This window comes from Acomys russatus, chromosome X (genome assembly GCF_903995435.1).
Source record: "Acomys russatus chromosome X, mAcoRus1.1, whole genome shotgun sequence".
NCBI lineage: Eukaryota > Metazoa > Chordata > Mammalia > Rodentia > Muridae > Acomys > Acomys russatus.
This window is the reverse complement of record NC_067169.1, coordinates 720,982-741,987: the sequence shown is the minus strand read 5'-3', so window position 1 is coordinate 741,987 and position 21,006 is coordinate 720,982. Positions and strand designations below refer to the sequence as shown.

The 21,006-nt window shown below is 37.0% G+C and overlaps 1 protein-coding gene across 1 annotated transcript in view; it reads left to right on the top strand.

Moving 5' to 3' along the window:
* The window catches only part of Adgrg2 (adhesion G protein-coupled receptor G2), a 123,998-nt gene that overhangs the window by 79,182 nt on the left and 23,810 nt on the right, over positions 1–21,006 (top strand). Inside the window, exons 3-12 of the mRNA XM_051141750.1 lie at positions 1,155–1,190; positions 6,079–6,117; positions 8,081–8,122; positions 10,574–10,627; positions 13,629–13,684; positions 14,489–14,544; positions 16,694–16,733; positions 17,174–17,211; positions 19,012–19,106; positions 20,021–20,087. Coding sequence (XP_050997707.1) covers positions 1,155–1,190; positions 6,079–6,117; positions 8,081–8,122; positions 10,574–10,627; positions 13,629–13,684; positions 14,489–14,544; positions 16,694–16,733; positions 17,174–17,211; positions 19,012–19,106; positions 20,021–20,087 — 523 coding nt within the window. The remainder of the gene's footprint in view (positions 1–1,154; positions 1,191–6,078; positions 6,118–8,080; positions 8,123–10,573; positions 10,628–13,628; positions 13,685–14,488; positions 14,545–16,693; positions 16,734–17,173; positions 17,212–19,011; positions 19,107–20,020; positions 20,088–21,006) is intronic.

Here is a 21,006-nt window from a genome sequence, read left to right as displayed (position 1 = left end):
ATCCTTCACTTACCAGGAAACTGGGACAGAGGGGAGGACATCCTATTGGGACTGTAAATGAGAGAAGCATGGGAGAATAGCAAAGTAGAAGGATCCAGAGGGTCCTAGAATCCTACAAGAAGAAAATTATGATAGGCAGATTTGGGCCCAGGGGTCCCGCTCAAACTAAGGCACCAGCCAAGGACAATACAGGCCGTAAACTTTAAGTCCCTACCCAGATCTAGCCAACGGTCAGAACATTCTCCACAGTTGAGTGGAGAGTGTGATATGACTTTCTCACGTACTCTGGTGCCTCACATTTGACCATGTCCCCTGGAGGGGGAGACCTGGTGGCACTCAGAGGAAGGACAGCAGGTTGCCAAGAAGAGACTTGATACCCTAGGAGCATATACAGGGGGAGGTAATCCCCCTCAGGAAAAGTCATGGGGAGGGGAATAATGGAAAAAGGGGGGGGAGGGAAGAATGGGAGGATACAAGGGATGGGATAAACATTGAGATGTAACAAGAATAAATTAATAAAAAAAATTAAAAAAAAAAGAGAAGAGGACTTGAGTTCAAATTCCGAGAACCCACATGAAAATCCTGTATGGTTGCATGTGTCTATGAGCTCAGCATTGGAAAACAGAGATAGGTAGATTCCAGGAGCTCACTGCCTAGGCAGGCAGGTAAAAACAGTGAGTTTCAGATTCTGTGAAGGACCCTGTCTCGGAAAGAGAGAGAGAGAGAGAGAGAGAGAGAGAGAGAGAGAGAGAGAGAGAGAGAGAGAGAGAGAGAGAGAGAGAGAGAGAGAAAAGGGTAAAGTGAGGTGAGATAGAGGGCAAGTGACAGCTGATCACCTAATATTCTCCTCTGGCTTCTGTATACCCATGCATGGGTACTTATATGCACATATATGCATTCAGCACACACGCACGCGCGCGCACACACACGAAGAAGAGTTTGAAAACTGGAAGGATTGCTTCACTAGAAAGCTGCCTTTGTAGAAAATTGAAAAGAAATGCTGATCAGGGTGTGGAGAATAATAGTCAAATAACATGCTGCCCTCTTTTGGTAGCCCTCTGCAGCTCAATTTATATTCTTGCCATTAAAAATGTTAATCTCCTACGCATAGTGAACAAACCAAACTAATGCTAAATCATCCTTTTCCTTGACAGGAAATGCTGGTAATTCCAGTTTGCCATCACCATCTGGTAAGAATTAGTTTATGACTTTGGGGAACCTTAAGAAAGCATTACTCTGAAAGCTCTCTGTGCAGTATGACATCTGGTCAGTTTTGGCAAAACTGTTTTTCCTCTAAGAAGCTTGGCTGAATTAATTGTCACTCAATAGACACCTACAAGACGAATAGCAGACGAGCATATTGATCCTTCCATACTGCCTGGCAGAGCTGGGGAATATGACTCTCTAGGGACTAGACTGGATAACTTTGGGTAGCTGCTAAAGTGCTTCCGCTATGTTTGGTGTTTCTAGCTCCCAAGTCTAAACAGCACCAAGATTCAGTGTATTTTCAAGGTGAGATGTTCTCATAAATACACTCCTTCAGTTCCTTCACTTAAAGAATATCTTCCCAGAGGCTTTTAAGAGCTTAGTACACATGACAGTGGGAAGGCAAGTAAACTAAAGAGAGACTGAGAATTAGAACCTACAGAAACTAAGAACAGTACCCTAACGGGAGACTAACAATTGGAAACTAGCATCCTAGTATCTTATAATGAGAGAACAAAGCCTAAGGCTGCTGAATAACTTGTCTAAGATCCCACGGGTCCTTGCCCCACATCAAACAAAGGCAGAACATGGCTTCTTTGAGTCCTACCTGTCTTCTTTTTGGCATACTACATATCCTAGAAGGGTTGTGAGTTAGTTGGCATTCCATCCTTAAAACTGTGAAAATTAATTATTTAATTGATTCAAACAAATAAAAACAGAAACCATATCTCATGCATGTATTATTGTGCCTGGAAGTCTTCAGTCTTGTAGCATGGGAATCATTATATTCATTGTATAGATGTGGAAACAGGCTCAGTGGGGAAAACATAACATGTACCTGCTATAGGGTAAATAAATGAGTGTCATTGGCATGAGATATTATGTGATAGGGTGAAGATTCATACCCTGAACCTCAAGATATCAAATCTCAAGCTCCATTATCCGTGTCAGTTGGCCCCCTAGTTGTTGAGCTTCTGGGGTTCAGTATGCTAGTATATTTTTCTTCTAGTACTGTAGTTCTCAACTGGTGGGTTGTGAGCCTTGAGGGAGGGAGTATCACATGGCCCTTTCACAGGGATTGCCTAAGACCATCCGAAAACACAGATGATTCCATTATGATTTATAACAGCATCAAAATTACAGCTATGAAGTAGCAATGAAAATAATTTTATGGTTGGGGGTCACTGCAATATGAGGAATGTATTAAAGGGTCACAACATTAGGAAGATTGAGAATCACTACTTGAGTAGAATGTCTTTTGGCAAACTTAATCATAACAAAGTTTTCAAACCCCTGTTTTTATAGAATGGAGAGCAATGCTTTGGAGTTCTAGTCATGCGTTCTGGATGCCCTGGGGGGTAGGGATGCACAAACCATTTGGCAGGACCCAGCGTAGTGTCAAGGGAGGAAGATATCTATGCCCACAGACCTCTGAATTGTGTCCCCATTCATCAACATCCAAAAAATTTAATAGTCATTCATTTAAAACAGACTGTGGCCAGTTAGTTTGCTCTGCCCTGTAAACACATTTTGATTTGAATTGCTTAGGACCAGTCAATTACTCAACAAAGATCTTAGCAATGATTTAAAAGAATAAATATAGAGCCAGGCATGGTGGCACACGCCTTTAATCCCAGCACTTGGGAGGCAGAGGCAGGCGGATCACTGAGTTTGAGGCCAGCCTGGTCTACAAAGTGAGTCCAGGACAGCCAAGGCTACACAGAGAAACCCTGTTTTGAAAAACCAAAAAAAAAAAAAGAATATAGTAAGAGACAAAATATGAAAACAATAATATGGGACAGACAGGACATGTGTCTGTGTGTGTGTGTGTGTGTGTGTGTGTGTGTGTGTGTGTGTGTGTGTGTGTTTAGCCAATCCAAGGGCAGTCTGAAAAAGGTGAGACAAGTGCTTTGACACACCCAGACCCAGATTTTTCTATACCAGTTGAAAATCAAGCTCTCTGCTACAAGACTATAAGATTTTAGTTGTGACATGTTTAGGTAGACATCAAACCACTGAATCTCTTAAATATTCAAACATGTGAAATGTGTGTAGTTGATTGACTTCTTAGCATAAGTGCAGTCATTCCACAAGACATTTATAGCTTGACTGGTTGCCTTAATAGCAGCCATATTTTAAAATGACTTAACGAGGAATGGGTTAGGTATTAGAATATTGAATTTACATTATATATCATATGACAATTATATGAATATATACTACATGAAGAATATATATGTACATATGTACTTATATGTATATATATTCTACATTTACCATGAGAAGGGCTGGCAGGTGGTAGCCATTGTCATTATAGAATGGAGTCAATGTGCCAATATATCCATGACTATAGTTCATTTTAAATGTTTTTCTAGAACTCTCTTGGCTGGAAAAATAATAAAACTATCATTTCTTTTATTCCAATGTGGCTCCTAACTTGTCATAGTATTATAAAGATGCACTAGACTCCATGATTGTGAGTCACATGGTACTTTTTCTACTTTTTCTACTTGTAACTCAAGAATTCTGACTTCTTAAATTTTCATAAATAATTGTTCCAAGTCGGGAATATATATTGAGACCTTGGCTCAAAAAAAAACATAATTGTTTCAAAGTATTCACTTATTTTTTTCTCTCTCTGCAGCTGAATCATCTGTCAGTCTTGTCCCCTACTCCAATGGTACACCAGGCAAGATTTTGAAAATCTTTAAGCCTAGATGTAGTCCAATTTGTTAAGTTTTTGTTTTAATTATACCTTTGTTTTCTTCTCCTTGGGAAAAAAAAGAGGTAGAAACTACAAGCCTCAATGGTAAGAATGTTTCTGAAGCAAGTGAAAATTGATAACCTTTCATGTTAATAGAAGTATGAATGGTGATGATGCCTTCTATCTCAAAATTATATCTGGAGACACATATAATCCAACATTCTAAAACTTAGAACCTGCCAAGATATGAGAGTAACCATTCTGGTTAATTGATAAAAATTTCTGTGATCATAGAAGAAGGAAAATACTAGAAAATACTAGAAACAATCGATCAATCGAAAGTACTCCATTTTACTGCTCTCTAACACAATGCTAGCAAACTAGACGTAATAGATTATTTAACTGTGGGAAGCACATCCAGTGACTTCAATATAATTTAATGTGAATTTGGAGGTACAGGGTGTTCAAAACAGTCTCTTTATGGGTGATTTTTATCAAGTTTTAGATAGCATGAAATGGGGGGAAAACCCTGGGTCTTCATCATATTAGAGAAAAGGACAAAGAACTTCATGATATCCTAGGGAGGTAGGTGGGGTAGCACATTCTGTTCTCTCCCTTTTGAGGAGATATGGTTTTCTATTATTTTATTTTATTTTTATTGTTTTTGTTAAACCACAACACTTCTCAGAATCTCTTGGTTAAAATAAAATTCCATTGTGCAGTTGGTAGCTAAGGAGATAAATAATCATAGATGTATCATATACTGACTTAACCTGATTAAATTCATAATTGGCCCAATAGGAAGAACCAGCAGTTGTCATTTTGTGTGTAATTACTTTAAACAGTGAAAAGGATTATCTTCAGTTTAGCTTTCACAGCAGTGATTTTTTTAAAATTCTGTTGTGAACTGTGTGGGAGAATTATATATGTATGTATGTATATACATATATATGCGTTTTAAGCATGACAATGTGTTGTGTTTGTTTAGTTGTTTACTCATTTGGTTTTTGAGATGAGGTCTCACTATGTAGTGAGTGGCCTCAAACTCATGATCATTTGGCTTTGGCCTCCCAATTGTTAAGACTACAGGCATGTGCCACTATGCCTGCATCATATACTTTTTCCTAAAATTTCATCTCTAATAATAAATTATAGATTTTTTTTTCATTTAAAGAAATACCAGTAGGATCCATTTTAATTGTTTTTTTTTTTTAATCAAATAGGGTCAAAATGAAATTTTCTTAAAAGTTGATATTTCTTAAGAATTCTAAACTTAAACTAGCATTATTTAACTGAGAATGTACCACTGCTGAAAGCTACTAGAGCCTTCCTTGGGAAAGGCTATTAAAATTGTTATTCAAGCTGTAAATTTCCTATCCATGAAGGATTGTTCATTAGTGCAGAGTGAACAGGACATCTTTTTAAAACATTTGTATTAATTTTTCTTGCTTTTTCGAGACAGTGTTTGTCTGTGTAACCATCCTGGCTTTCCTGGTCTCACTTTGTAGACCTGGCTGGCCTAGAACTCATAGAGATCCACTTGCCTCAATAAGCCCTTCCGGGTCTACCCTCACTTCCCTACCTACCCCAAAACTTCATGTCCTCTTTTTTTTTTAATTTAATAACCCATCAACTCCAACTTGTGCTGCCCATGTACTTTTGGGGGTAGAGCCATCTGCTAAAGGGTAGTCAACCCTCAAAAAATATTGACCCTCTCTCTCTCCTAGAAGCATCAGCTGTCCATAGCTCCTCAGTTACGGGTAGGAGGAGCTCATACACCCTTCCTCCATCCACGCTGGAATGTTAACTGGGCTGATCTTGTGTAGGCAGCCATAGCTGTTGTGAGGTCATGAGTGCAGGAGTCCAGACATGTCTGGAAAACACTGTTTCACTCCTGTCCTCCTTCACTTTTTCCAACCCCTTTTCTGCTATGGAACCAAATATTAAATAACATAAATGTTGAGTCTAATAAATATTGGACGTTCAGAAAACACGTTCTGAAAGAATGAATGTGTACTCAAATTTGTCTCCGGGCTGAATAACAGAGAATGGGGATGGGGATGGTGCATTAGCTAGTACCAGTTAGATTTTGCAAAATTAATGTTTAAGGAATCTGGAAAAAGTCACATTTGTTAACCATACCAGTAATTACACTGTTGTTATTTCAGATGCTGCTTCAGAAGTATTGTTGACTTTAAACAAAACAAGTAATTTCAAATTGTTTCTGAATGCCATAGCTTGCCTTCTGTGGTTTCCTGAGTTATTCATATGTGGAGTCTAATGGATTAGTAAAGGAACAAGTTTCTATTGTTCCTTTGCTTATTTCCCTAGGTATGCAACCTTTGTTTGCATTTTTGACTCTGTCATTGAGCTGTCATTCTGTTGTCACCACACTCCTAAACTTCTTATTACGGCCATCACATTCTACTTAAAAATAACATTTGTTACTTTTTTAATATTATAGCAATGAACATTAGCTCATAAAATGGAGAATGTAGGGAAATATACAGAAGAAAATAGAAAGCATCTTTAGTGTTACTTTACTAAAACTATTATTGTTAGTAGTTTGGTACATTTTCATGTGTGATTATATATATATATATATATATATATATATTATATATGATATATATACGTGTATATGTGTGTGTATGCACAGATGTACTTATGCTATATATATATAGCTTTTGCAAAATCATCATAATTTACATAGATGTTATGTTTCTCTTTTAACTCAATATTAAAATGTACGTATTCTCCACTGTTGCTATTAATGACTTGATATTCCATTGTGTGCCATATGTTAAATATTAAAGTTGTTTGTGTTTTTAATAGAAATTATTGCAATGAACATTCTGATGCCATCTTCTTTGTATTCATCTCTGATTTCTATAAGATACATTACAAAGACTGGGTACAGTGGGTCAGCAGTTTGAATATTTTAAGGCCTCTGAGAACTACTGCCTAATTACCTTCTAGAAAAATTGTATCCCATAACATTTTGCCAGCAGTGGATGAGAATGGCCTTGTCACTCACTGTACCTTTTCTGAGACTACATTTTATATTATTAAGTCTTGTTCTTTAGGATTTTTCATTTTTGATTATTAGTGAAATCAAATATTTTTATGATTTATCTAAAAAAAATACAAGTTCACTTCACAGTTGTGCTTCACTTGCTATGGAGAGAAAAACAGTAAGGCAAACAAAATAATGCATAAAGGATTATTAATGGCAGGACAAAATGGTATCCGCCTGTGTAATTATGACCAACCATTGTCCATGAATCACACATTGAGGTTAGCTCATTAGTAACACACATGCAAAGGTTTCTGAAATTGTATATCATTATTCTTCAGCGTGTCTCCAAGCTTTGAGTTTAGTCTTTTCTTCAAAATTGACTATCTGCTTTAGGCAACAGAATTTCTCTGCGAATTTGTGCCTTGAATGCAGCCTCGTACAGTGGTCAATCCTCCTTACACAAGGTTTTCTGAACCTGATTCTCCATCATCTGGGGGATGGACCCATGGACTTTGTCTCCAAAGATCTTTGGAAAGATATTCCTAAGGCTTGCTTTTCAGAGTACATTAATATTTGCCTTTGGATCTCTGACTTAAGCAGTCTTGGTTGTACTGTGAGCTTGTTATGCAACAGTTGTTGGATGGTCTTGACAGTAAAATGAGGATAGTATTGGACTAACCTTAAAGAAGAAAGTGGGATTCTCAACTACAAACTGTGGTAGCAATATTTTTTTTATTCAATATGCACTGATTCACACTGACTTTCATTCCGAATCACATGTTTTTTATAACCTGTCATCCGAAGGCACTGTTTATAACTTAGTCCTACCCACTGGCATTGTAAACTCACACTTGTTGGTCTAGTAGTAGTGCCTGGAAACTGAAGTAGAATTACACAAGCAGTGGGATGTGTAATGGGTGTGATCTAACTGGGTAAATATGTGATTCCAACTCTGAGAACCACCCTAGGCAAATGCTGCATGTTCTGTGAATGAGAGTCCCACTCATTCTGCTGCTGAGATGACCAACGGTTTCTTCAAGATGTCAACAGTGTGCTTTTCTTAGCACTTCACTAAAAAAATTATACTCATGGCAAATTGTTTTTTTTTAAAGCAACAATTCTGCTCTAATATTTAAATTGCTTCTTTGCAGAAAAAGCTAAAATTATTATAGTAAAAACCTTCAATGCATCAGGTATGACTTATTATCAATATCAAGACTTTCTTTTTATAACTAAAGAAATGGCTGGCATTTATGATTTCTTTGTCTTTTTTTCCCTACTTTTACAAAATCTGTTCTTAATGAATAGATGTATAATCCTTGGCTATCTGAAATTTTACTAGGTGTTTGGTCTGGGTAATAGTAATCAACCAGTGCCTACCCTCAAGAATCTTTTAGTTTAAGGGGAGACAGGATAAAAAAATTAACTGAAATAAACATATGTGCAGATGAAGTAAAGATTTTACCAGTATTTTTGTGTGTTTGTTTATTTAGGTGCTGAGAATTGAACACAGGCCCTATCACATGCTAAGAGTGTACCCTGTCACCAAAGCTACACCCTCAAACCCACATATATTTGTAACATGATTAAGATACATAGGCAACAGAGGGGCTTGTAGAAATGAATAAGAATGTAATTAACAAAAGAACTGAGCATGGTGGTGCACACCTTTAATCCCAGCACTCAGGAGGCAGAGGCAGGCGGATCTCTGCGAGTTTGAGGCTAGCCTGGTCTACAGAGTGAGTTCTAGGACAGGCAGGGTGGTTATATGGAGAAATCCTGTCTCAGAGACAGAGAGAGAGAGAGAGAGAGAGAGAGAGAGAGAGAGAGAGAGAGAGAGAGAGAGAGAGAGAGAGAGAGAGAGAGAGAAGAGAGGAAAAGAGGCAATGTACTTTTAAGCACCCAGTGCAATCTCAGGCACATAAGACATGTCCAATGAAGGCTTTTCATTGATTTCAATAGGAAAGTCTTGTTTATTGTCGGTTTCTTTAAATAGAATTTATTGGAATATTGTCCTGCCTATTTGTTTAAATTATTTTCTATTCCTAATTTTCTGCTACATAGAATTGAGTTGTTGCAGCAGAAACCACCTAACTCACAAAACCTAAAATATGTTTTATCTGACCACTCTCAGGTAAAGTTGTTGTCAGTCAGGATTTAAAGAATTATCTGTAGTCATGTACTGAGGATGGGGTGGGAATGATAGATAAGAGTCCTAGAAATGGGAGGAAAATTCTCATTGAGAAAGAGCAGCAAAAGACACACTTTCCTGGTGATGGAGGTGCAGGTAAAATTTGGAGGAGAATGGCAAGCTTAGCAAGGAAGGGACCAGTGGTTTAAAGGCTATTGAAAGCATTACTCCCTACCATCTATACATTTTATAGTATTTTGCATAGTGTGAAATTCAGTTTGTTTACAGAATCTAAATTTAGTTGAAACCTGACACTCATACACCAATAAATTATTCTGACAGAAACCAGATCATGCGCACTGAGTCAAATTATAATTTTCTTTTGCATACAAACTGATTTCTCACAAGAACAGCTCATATTGTCCAATGAAAATAAGCTTGCATTTTGGCATTGCACATATAATTCTGACCAAAAAGATATAGCAAGGAGAGTAAATATTGCTTAATACAATAGTCTTTTGAATTATCTTTTTTCTTTACTAGTTTACTTAGTATCTCATCAGCATTCGCCTTCTCCACCATCCTATTTTCTCTGAATTTATTAGATGTCAACAAAAAGATATAATTATTGAATGGAACTTTGAGCTTTAAAAAAAAAGATGCACTTCCTTCACAAAGGAGAAAGTGTTTCTCAGGTTGCCCTGCGTAAGATTTGTTTTGTTTTGTTTAATGGTGCTTAATCAATCTCCCATTCATCTCTTCCTCCTTTGAGTGTTTGTGTGGCCTGATGTCCTGTGCATCATTCAACATTTTTAGTTCCTGGCTAGTATCATCCACTAGATTATGAGTGCCGTCACACAGCCTTCTATTTCCTAACTGGTCTTACCCACCAAAGTGTAAGCTCCTTAAGGGCAAGATCTGTATGTATGACCCCTCATAACCCAGAAAATATAATGAGTACTCAACAAATATGCCTGAATAATCTAACTTTTGTTCATGGAGTGAAAATTATAACATTTCTATTATTTCCATTATGCATTTGTGCATACTCTATATGAGCAAAGACTAACATTAGTGTCTTCTAGGATTTTCCTACCTTGGAAGGAAAAGGAGGGTATATGATTCAGGAGTAGCCCATTTAAATTCTTCATACGTGATTTGTTTCTATGATTCGCTATTTATATTGGACAGGAGAAGGATTAATTAGGAAAGGGAACAAAGAAATTTCAGAGAACGATTGAAGGTCAGACAGTGGTATACCAAAGCATAGTAGAGTCACATCTCATAGCTGCTCATCTAAGTAAAAACGTATTCCTTTAGTATTTGTGCAATTTATCCAGCCCAATTCTGTTCAGCTTTTTAATATTATTCGTCTACAATTGATATCTCCATTGGCAAATTTTCTTGACAGTGCAGTACTTATGTATATAATATGCATATAATAATAATAATAATAATAATAATAATAATAATAATAATAATAATAATAACCAGTTGGGTTTCTTTTTTTCAGGAGTCAAATCCCAGAGAAATATCTGCAATCTGACATCTATTTGCAATGACTCAGGTTAGTTCTAGAGAGCATTCTACACAACCAGAAAAGCTTGCTTCAAAGAGAAAGGGTTTCTTTTTCTCCTGTTGTATTTATATGTGACTTTCTGAGCTGTCCCTTTCTCATACAACCAGGATACTACAAGAGCCTAATTAAAAAAAAAAAAAAAAAAAAAAAAACAACTTTTAGACTTGGCTGAAATTATCTTTCCATTTCCTAGACAGAGAAGATAAACTTCCTTTTTTTTTTTTTTTTTTTTTTTGTTTGGTTTGGTTTTTGTTTTTTTGTGTAGCCTTGGCTGTGCTGGGATTAAAGGCGTGCACCACCACACCCCGTGTTAGTGAACTTCCTTAATACGAAGCATGGAACACTACAACAAACATTTTCACTTTAGCTTTAAATCCATACTGTTTCTACTACCCTTAAAATTAGTGTATGGATGAAGTAATAATAAAATTTATTATTGATTGTTGGAAGTCACTTGTTATATGTAAATCCCTCAAGCTTTTTCATGGGACCTTAAGTATTATGACTCAAAAACAAGGTATTGTTCTTTGCTAAGAGGAAAACAAACTAGACTTTTAGAATGTTGAACCCTCATATATACCTAGTTTAATCAAATTCTAATTCCAGTAGTATCTGTAACATTTTGCCATCTCTAAGACTGTCCACCGTTTTTAAAATGAGATGGAAATCTCTTGAGAACATGCTACTTTTAAATAGGAATAGTTTTTCCTTCTGCCATGGCCCAGAGGCATGAAACAACCTTTTTTCTCCCATTTATTTGGCTCTCTGGGCTTTCTTCCTTATTAAAACCAATGAAAGCAAATGTGAAAAACAGAAAAATATTCTGTGGCAGCTCAGAACTGGATTAGAGATCATGGGTAGAGAGAAGAGGAAGGTAATGATGTATTTTATAATATAAAATCTTGCTATCAATTCTAGTAATAATCATTAGAGGATTTTTTTACCTTTCATATCTTATTCCTATTTGCAGTGTTATATTTCTTCTGAAAAATATTGGTAATATTTCAAGTAAAAATACAATTGAATAGACTAGAAAACAAGACAATTTCCTACTTAAATACTTCAGGGATGAAGAGATGTCTGAAATCTTTTGTCTGAGAAATATAGATAGCATATCAAGTAAAAATGCAATTTGATAGATTAGAGAACAAGAAATTAAATATTTAAATACTTGAGGCATGGAGAGATGTCTCCGAGGTTAAGAGAACATATTGCTCTTGCAGAGGACTGGAGTTTGGTTCCTAGCACCTACGGGGCACCTCATAACCACTTCTAACTCCATTTCCAAGGGGACTCCTACCTCCTCTTCTAGTCACCATAGGTACTATATTCACATGCAGAAACCCACATGCATATACACACAATTAAGAATAAAATATAAAAAATTAGTATTTTACAAATACTTCCTACTGTGTGAGTATGAGATTTGCTCCATGTGAGCTTTCTGCTGATATGCTCCAGGGACACTGTAAGAGGGAACTGTTAGCTTGTTGTAAAATGGACAAAGAGTGTGGCTCAGTAGAAGTGCATTTTCCTAATCTGTACAACATTCTGGGCTCAATCACTACCACCACAAAAACATATTGGATACATTTTTTTTTACACATCTGTACAGTACAACTTTCTCTTATTTTTTCATCCTCTTTGCCTCTACCCTGTGTTACCCTTCTCTTTACTATATCCCTATTATGTCGTTATTTGGCAGCATCACCATTTGTCTTGGGCTAGAACTGATGTTTAGTTTTGTTTTGTGTCTAAATCATATTTGATAACCAAAATGTAGTTTTAAAATTTTGTTCATCTTGAATAACAGATGCCAGAAAGCCGGTTGGAGTAATGTTTCCCTCATTAAGTGACTGAATTGATCATTTGTTGTAGTGACTGGTGAAAACAACCCCATTAGGGAACCACCTCTTCTGGCATCAGAAACCCCTTGGTATCCTGCCAAAAACTAGAAGCCTCTGCTTCTTGCAGGTTTCCAGTCTGGGTCCATTAAAGACCTATGAATAAGCTGGGAACTTTCTGGCCAGGAAGAATTAGGCTGAGGGTTAAAAGGTGGTAGCATTTTTGTTGTTTCATGCAACTAGAACTACTGTGTTCCCTGAACACTTATGAAACTCTTAACATACTCAGCAAGAATGTGAGGAAAGAGAGAGAGAGAAAGAAAAAAGAGAGAGGGAGAGACGGAAGGAGAGAAGGAGGGAGGGAGCGGTGGCAGGGAGGGAGGAAGGGAGAATCTAAACAAGGTTTCAAAAGTTTGATATTTTTTAAAGTGCATAATTTTATACAGAGCTGGAGTGTCTTTGTTTTTAATAACTGAGGGCTATATTATTTGAAGTTACTGTATCAATATAAATTTCATTAAATGATCTCAAATTCAAAATTCGTGTGTGTGTGTGTGTGTGTGTGTGTGTGTGTGTGTGTGTGTAAAACAATAATAATAAAGGAATAAGGGGCCATGAATTTAAGGCCAGGTGGAGATTTGGGAGAAATTGGAGGGGGGAGATGGAGGAAGGAAATGATATAAATGAAATACTAGTATATTAAATTTTTTAAAATGTAAAAACTGATGAAAATCTCTCTCTCTCTCTCTCTCTCTCTCTCTCTCTCTCTCTCTCTCTCTCTCTCTCTCTCTCTCTCTCACACACACACACACACACACACACACACACACATGCACATTTATGTCACCATGACTGCAATTCTAAAAGATGTTCTTTGAAAGGTCACATTGGAACCATAGCCCCCAATTATCTTAAAGTGAAAAAGATTCAGCAGGTAGAAGTGAAAGTATCATAAGGTCAAACTTGTAGCTCCTATATTCTAGAAATGCTATTGGCAAGCAATGAACAGCCATCAATAGAAAAGTAGAATTCAAACCAAAGAGCATGATTAAACTGTTTATAAAATAATAACGTTTTAATATGTTGTATTAACCCTCAAACTGTAAGGATACAAGTCTCAACTTTTTCTGAAAATTTATTTTTAGTGTTTTTTAGAGGTGAGATAGTGTTTCAATATGATGACGACCACAATGTTACCCAGGTAGGCTTTCAAGATTTTCTTTAACTGCAAAGATTCAAAATATTTGTGATACTTGATATATTTGATTTATGAGCAAACATAAGCAAATTCTGTCTCCTAAATTTTCTAGCTTTGTACTATGGTCTTGAATTCATAATAATTGTGTTATTTTTCTAATATTTATATGTTAGTTTTTACTGGGTTTGTTGTTGAATAAGAATGATAATATTTTGCAGACCTATTACCAGTAAGAAGTATCAATTTACTTTAGAAATTTCTAACAACAAAAAAATGTATTAAGCTTAATAAGAATCTTTCAGATGTGGTTGTGCTCTGCACTTGGGGGATTCAAATACAGTGATATACACCTTTCCGAACCTAGAGCGTCTAGGCCAAATGTGCTTGTTCATTCATTGATTATTTCCTAAATGCCTACTACATGTTACATGTTCTGAGTGTTAGAAATACAGCATTGGCACGATCAAATTTCTCTTTTTACACTGATGTACCTCAACTCTGAAACTTATCATGAGGAGAACTTTAATAGCACTGTTGTGGGGGAACCCTTGAATGGAAGAAAGACAGAACTTACTGACTCTGACACTTTAAAAATAAATAAAGCCAATTGGCTCATCCAATACCGATTCACTCTTGGGTACCCCCATTATCTATGTATCCACAGTATGATCATCAGTAGTTTATGGAGTTAGGATCCATTCTTTAGGGCATAATTATTTGGATAGCTAAAAATTAAACTTTGTTAGAGAATGCGTTTAAAGATGACATTCATTGTTATTGTTTTTAATGGGTTCTCACCTCCAACAGAATCAAGATACAGTTAATGGCACCTTCACTGGAGTCCTGTCTCTAAGTGAACTGAAGTGAGTAGTCTATGTTTGCTTTAAAACTTCATATGCACCATGTGGACCAACACATGTTGAGCTATTTTTGCTTTTAGAGAGCAAGAATAGGACACAGAGACCCAAAGGATACAGAGCAAATTGGTTCTTGCCTACTTTGCAAACAAACCATAGTTAATTGTCATCATAATAGTCCCCTGAATTTGTTCCCTCTGGTGCTCTGAAATTAAACAAGAGCTTCATCTGAATTGGTATTTCAATTTTAATATAAATCACTCTCCAGCATTATTATTAGACAAGTCCAAGTCTGAATTTCTGGCAAGAATGTTCAATCTATGGCTAGCAAGCCACATACAGCTGAGGAGAGATATGAAAGAGGCCCAGCATTGTAAACATACCTAAAACATTATTAGATGTTTTCGGGAGTATCTCAATTATATGGTCTTTTAATATGAACTTTGCAAGTGAAAACATTGTGTCACAATGTCAAAAGATGGGACACACCTTACTATACATCATTTTTTTTCATATTGTCATGAAACAGTCAGAGAGGGAACACTGAACTTATACCTTTAATCCCAGCATTTGGGAGGCAGAGGCAGGTGAATCTCTGTAATTTCAAGGCTAGCCTTGTCTATGTAGCAAGTTTCAGAACAGCCAGCACTACATAAGCAACACTGTCTAAAACAACAAAGGTCACATAGGGAAATTTTTGTTCAGTACACTTCATCTTGCAAGAACTTCCAAAGACAATGAGATGCATTATTAATGTACCCAGCTAGACCATAGATTTTTCTACTGTGGCTGAGAGGAACAACTTCATAAATGTGCATGGATCATGTGCCAAAGGACAGTTTAAGGATGCCAATTAGGAGCAGAAGGAACAGCTAGGACCACAGAAACCCACAGAAAGAAGGTGCTGTATAAGCACAATTTTGGCAAATGCAAGCTAGTTGACTACTGTTGTGCACTTCTTTTCTAGATCTTGCCAGTAGCCACCTAATAGTGTTGCCTATTCCTTGGAGCAGGGCATTTTCAACCCCAGCATTGTTGCCCACTTGGGTCCAGTGGTTCTCTGTCATGGGGGCTGTTCTATACATTGTAGGATATTTACCAGTGCTTCCAGTTTCACCCCACCAGATGCTGGCAGCAGCCTCCCAGGTGTAACAACCAGAAATTGTTCCAGACTGATGTCTCCTGGAGGGCAGAGTCACCTCTCTTGAGAAGAGGGATTACTATTATTGTTTTTTTTTCAAGACAGGGTTAATAGAGCTGACTGTCCTGGACTCACTTGTAGACCAGGCTGGCCTTTGTACTCACAGAGATCTACCTGCCTCTGCCTCCTGAGTGCTGGGGATTAAAGACAGGTGCCACCACTGCTCAGCAAGAAGAGTGAATTCTTTAGCTAGAATTCTTTCATCTTAACATCAGTGAAGGTCTGCCAAATTAAAGAAATGAAAAATATAGTAGAAACAGGAATGAAGATGAGGAATGAGAGAAATTCCCAGAAGGATGTTAGAGGAGGTGGGGGACAGGGCTGGAGTCCTAGAGAGAGAAGGTGTGTCCATTGAAGGCAGATGAGGTATTAATCAGAGGTGCAGGATGAGTGGCTTACCCTTCTCAAAAATCTTTGCCCCAGGCCAGCTCTTTCTTTGGCTGTCTGCCAAAAGAATCTGCCTTGGAGGCTACCAAGAAGAGACTTGATACCCTATGAGCATATACAGGGGGAGGAGGTCCCCCTTAGTCACAGTCATAGGGGAGGGGAGTAAGGGGAAAATGGGAGGGAGGGAGGAATGGGAGGATACAAGGGATGGGATAACCATTGAGGTGTAATATGAATAAATTAATAAATATATTTTTAAAAAGAAAAAAGAAAGAATCTGCCTTGGGGTTTGCAGTAGCCCAATAAATAACACGATCTCACGACCGTAGTTTATATCTTGCTCATAACTAGGGCTGACCCATCTTCCATCTGGTTAGATTTTTTTTGTCCTATAAATAATTGATTTCCACCACATAGCAATCTCTCATTACGTCCCATGTCGCTTCAGAGTGAGTGCTGTAAGCAGTACATACCACATGCCTGATCTAATTGCTTAAAAAGGTACTTTGTTTTGAATTTCCTATCACTACTGGTCTCCTTCATGTTATTTTCTCTTTCTTTTAGTAGGCGATCAGAGCTCAACAAAACTCTACAGATGTCAAGTGAGGTAACCATAGTATACCCCATACCTTGCTTGTTATTATTATTCAGAGGAAGTATGTGGACTTCTGCATTCTTGGGAGATACACATTCAAGATTCTCCCAAATCTGTCATGCTAAAAGAGTGAATGAGCCTGGTACACTGTTCCAAAATTCAGAACTAGGAGCCATGGGCGGGCATTGTGAGGAGGTAGGATTGCTGTTGTGTAAGTCCAGAAGTTCCTTTAAATAAGACCTCTGGAAGACTGCGTGAGCTCTGACACTGGGGGCCTCCAGACAGAGCTTGTATAGCCTGAATGGCTTTTATGCTATGTTGAGAACTCAATGGGAGTGTACACTATCTCTAGGGTTCTAGTGGTTCTGAAATTCTGTGATTAACCCTGGATTGCCTTTTCTGACATTTCTAACTGTTGAAGTAATGTATGTACTTTTGTTTATTTATTTCAGGCTTACTTTATAGTATGTGCTACAGCAGAGGCCCAAAAGTAAGTTCTTTTTAATTTTTATAGATATCTTTTCTCCATTTATGAAAATAAAGAATCAAGAAAGCTTAGTTAAGACCGGGCATGGTGGCACTCACCTTTAATCCCAGCATAGGCAGAAGCAGGAGGATTACTGTGAGTTCAAGGCCAGCCTGGTCTACAAAGTGAGTCCAGGACAGTCAAGATAACATAGAGAAACCCTGTCTCAAGAAACCAAACCAAACCACACAAAACAAAAACAGAAAGGAAGCTTAGTTAAATTGTCAGTTCAAAGGCTTTCCTCGAACATAAATAAATATTGGCGTATTTATATATTTATATATTTTATAAATACAAATCACTCTGTCAATATCTTTCCTCTCATTTCTTTGGGCCACCAGTGTCCTGAACTCTGAAATGGCTCACATTAGGCCAGGCAAGGTAAATGCCAGATAGAAAAGAAGAGCTATGAAAAGGAGCTTGGGAAAGGAGATAAGGAGACAGAAACACATAGAATGTAAAAAGAAGAGACAAAATATATATAGAGAGAAGTGAAGCAATTACTGGGAGCAGTACAGATAACTATTTGAAGTTGTGTTCTGTGGTGGCCCTGGCTGCTAAGTTAGTGGCTTTTAAAATGGTAAACTCACCACAAGAACCTGACAATTTTCATTAACTATTCCAGATGCAATCCATGGCAAGTCTTTTATGAAATTGTACACTGGATCCTCACATACTATGAATATCTGAATATCTTCTACTCCCCCCTCTCTCCAATACTTGCAGCATTAATTTCTTTTTACTATATCATTAGAAATGGAGATAACAGCTTAAAATGTTGCCATCTGCTTATCTACATTGAATTGCAGGGAGAGTTGGGATTTAAGAGACCTTAACATTTAGCTAGGCTAGTTTGTAGAAATCTTTCTGTATTGGAATTTGAAATACCTATGGACACTAGGAAAATAGCCAGGGGTTTGTGGAAGGGTGGTAAAAATTATAAATGTCAGGGTGCTAATCTTTTCAGCCAAGTTGCATGCCTGTAAAACAAATCAGGAGCCAAGTGTGGACAGAGGTCTCTGTCTGAAGCACCTGTGACTGTGAACCTGATGTTTTTTATAATAAAGTTCTGAGGGTAAAGTAAAGACTGTATGTATTATCAGGGCTCTATAGAGAAACAGAACTTATAGAATATATATATATATATATTATATATATGTTTGTATATATGTTTGCATATATATAAACCCCACATATATACATACACATATGTATGTAAACATTTGTATCTGTATTTATATTTATATAAGGGAGGTTTATTAGAATGACTTACAGGCTGTGGTCTAGCTAGTCCAACAATGGTTGTCTACCGACAGAAGGTCCAAGAATCTAGTGTAGTTCAGTGCAGGACGCTGGATGTCTCAGCTAGTCTTCTGTATATTCTAGAACCCCAAAGAAGTAGGCTCTAGTGCCAGTGAAGGGATGGACTTGCTATCAAGAGTGAGAGCAAGCAGGCAAAGAGAGAGCAAGCTTCCTTCCTCCCTGTCTGCTGGTGTGGCCCAGATTAAAGGTGCATCTTCCCACTTCAAATGAAGACAAACTCCGTTAATTCCAGATTTAGTCAAGTTGACAAGCAAGAACAGCCATCACATGCTAGAAGATGGGTATTTGTAAGGTTCCTGGGGTAATATTGAGAAGTAACACTAAAAATGCCCCTTTCATCACCTTGATTTTGCAAAAGCAATTCCAAAGTATAGGCAGATTTCCAGTATATATACTAACTATTCATACATACTAACATTCTGTCTGCATTTTTCTTTACAGCACATTAAACTGTACATTCACAATAAAACTGAATAAGACAATGAATGTGTGTGCCATGATGGTTACTTTCAAAAGTGTACAGATTCGGCCAATGGGTAAGATGGCTCTGTCTATGGCTGTGCTCTTTTTCACATGAATGTTTATGTCTGAAAAGGTTCTTTTTCCATTTTTTAAAAGTAAACTATCAATATGTCATCCGAAAGTGTGATTTTAAAAATCTCTATGGAGATGGAAAGCTCAGTGTAGAGTATTCATTCATTGGATTGTTGCTAGGTCTTGTCTAATTCATTTTTAATTGACAGGTAAGCTGTGTGTATTTATGTATACACTGATGTTTTGGTGTACAGTGTAGGATTTTGAGGGTAGGATATTTAGCATATGTATTTCCTCACATAATTACATTTTTCTCTTTGTGATAAGAACATTTAAAATTTACTCTCAGTAATTTTCAAGTATGCAATATATTAACTATGGTCACCATGTCACAAAATCAGTCTCTTGAAGTCTAACTGAATTTTATGTCCTTTAGCCAAAATTTCTTTAATCTAATTTAATTTTTTTGTATCATCTAGTAGATCCCATTTCATTCTCTGTTTCTGGGAGTTAGACCTTTGTAGATTCCACAAGTGTGTGATGTCATGTGGTATTTGTTTTTCTTTACCTGGTCTGTTCCACTTAAGCTAATTTTCTCCAGGATATATTTACTTCTCAATCCCTCTTTGGAGTTTTTAAAGAGAGATTGATATTGCAAGCACATGACTAAACAGAAAAAAAGTTAGTCACTCAATAAATATTTTATCAGGTATTATGTATATATAATTGTCAATATAAACACAGCAAATTTTGCCACCAATTCTAGACAATTACTCTTTAAAAACACAGTTTGTTAGTATGAAGTCATATATATTATGTAAGTCTGGGCTTCTATTTTGCTTTATTCTTGACCATGTATTTTCTTCTTTCTTTCTATCCTCTTTTTTTTCTTTCTTTCTTTTTTTGTCTCCTCTAGAACAGTGCTGCTGTTCTCTCAGAACTCCCTGCCCTTCCTCACCAGAAGAGTTAGAAAAACTTCAGTGGTATGTAACAAATTTGCTGAGCTTCTCATAAACCAACCAATCAATAAATAAATCAGTGGACAAAGAGACAAACAAATCAATAGCAAAAACAAATAAATAAACTTAATCAAATGGGGAAATAAAATTGTACATATGTACAATATTTAGTCACCATATTAGCCAAGGATAGTCAGAATTTTCAAACTGAAGTGAGGCGTTCAGTTTTAAAGAAAATGGTTTTCTATTTTGTGGCGCTTCCACTCTCAAGATGGTGGTTCTCAGTCTTGTCTGCGCACTGGAATCACTGGGTGAGCCTTACAGACTGTTTTTAGCTGGGTGGTGTGCTAAATGTTGATAGGTATTTGGGTTACATTCTGGATTTCATAAGTGACCATTGGAAAGACTAGATGAAGGGCGCATGGAACTGAAGATAGACATACCTATTAAGCTTAACATCTTCCATTAAGCTAGAGGCTGAGAACTATTTAGGGGGTAGGATGTCTGGAGGTGTCAAAATCAGAGCAAAAGGCCATCACTCTTAAGGAAGCACCCTTAACCTCTAATGGCTATCCATTAAGAGAGCTATTAGGAAGAATCAGGCCCATGCCTGACTATATATTTCTGGCTACACACACACACACACACACACACACACAATTCTCTAGCTATATATTCATGTCCATTCTAGAGCAACCACTTTTCTACCTTCAAAGTCTTAAATGGGGGAATAAATTAGTCTCTGTAAATTAGAAAGTGAATTTGATCAGTTTCAGTTGTTTCTACATACATCAATCCCTCTGCATCTTTTGAAATGTATGTTGTGGCCCAATAAGTTTGGGAAAGAGCCTGCAATTCTGCATTTCTAGCAAACTCCTGGAGGAGGCTAGTGCCTCCTGGGGTCCCTGAAGCCCACTTTGACATAGTTGGTTTTTTTGTTTTG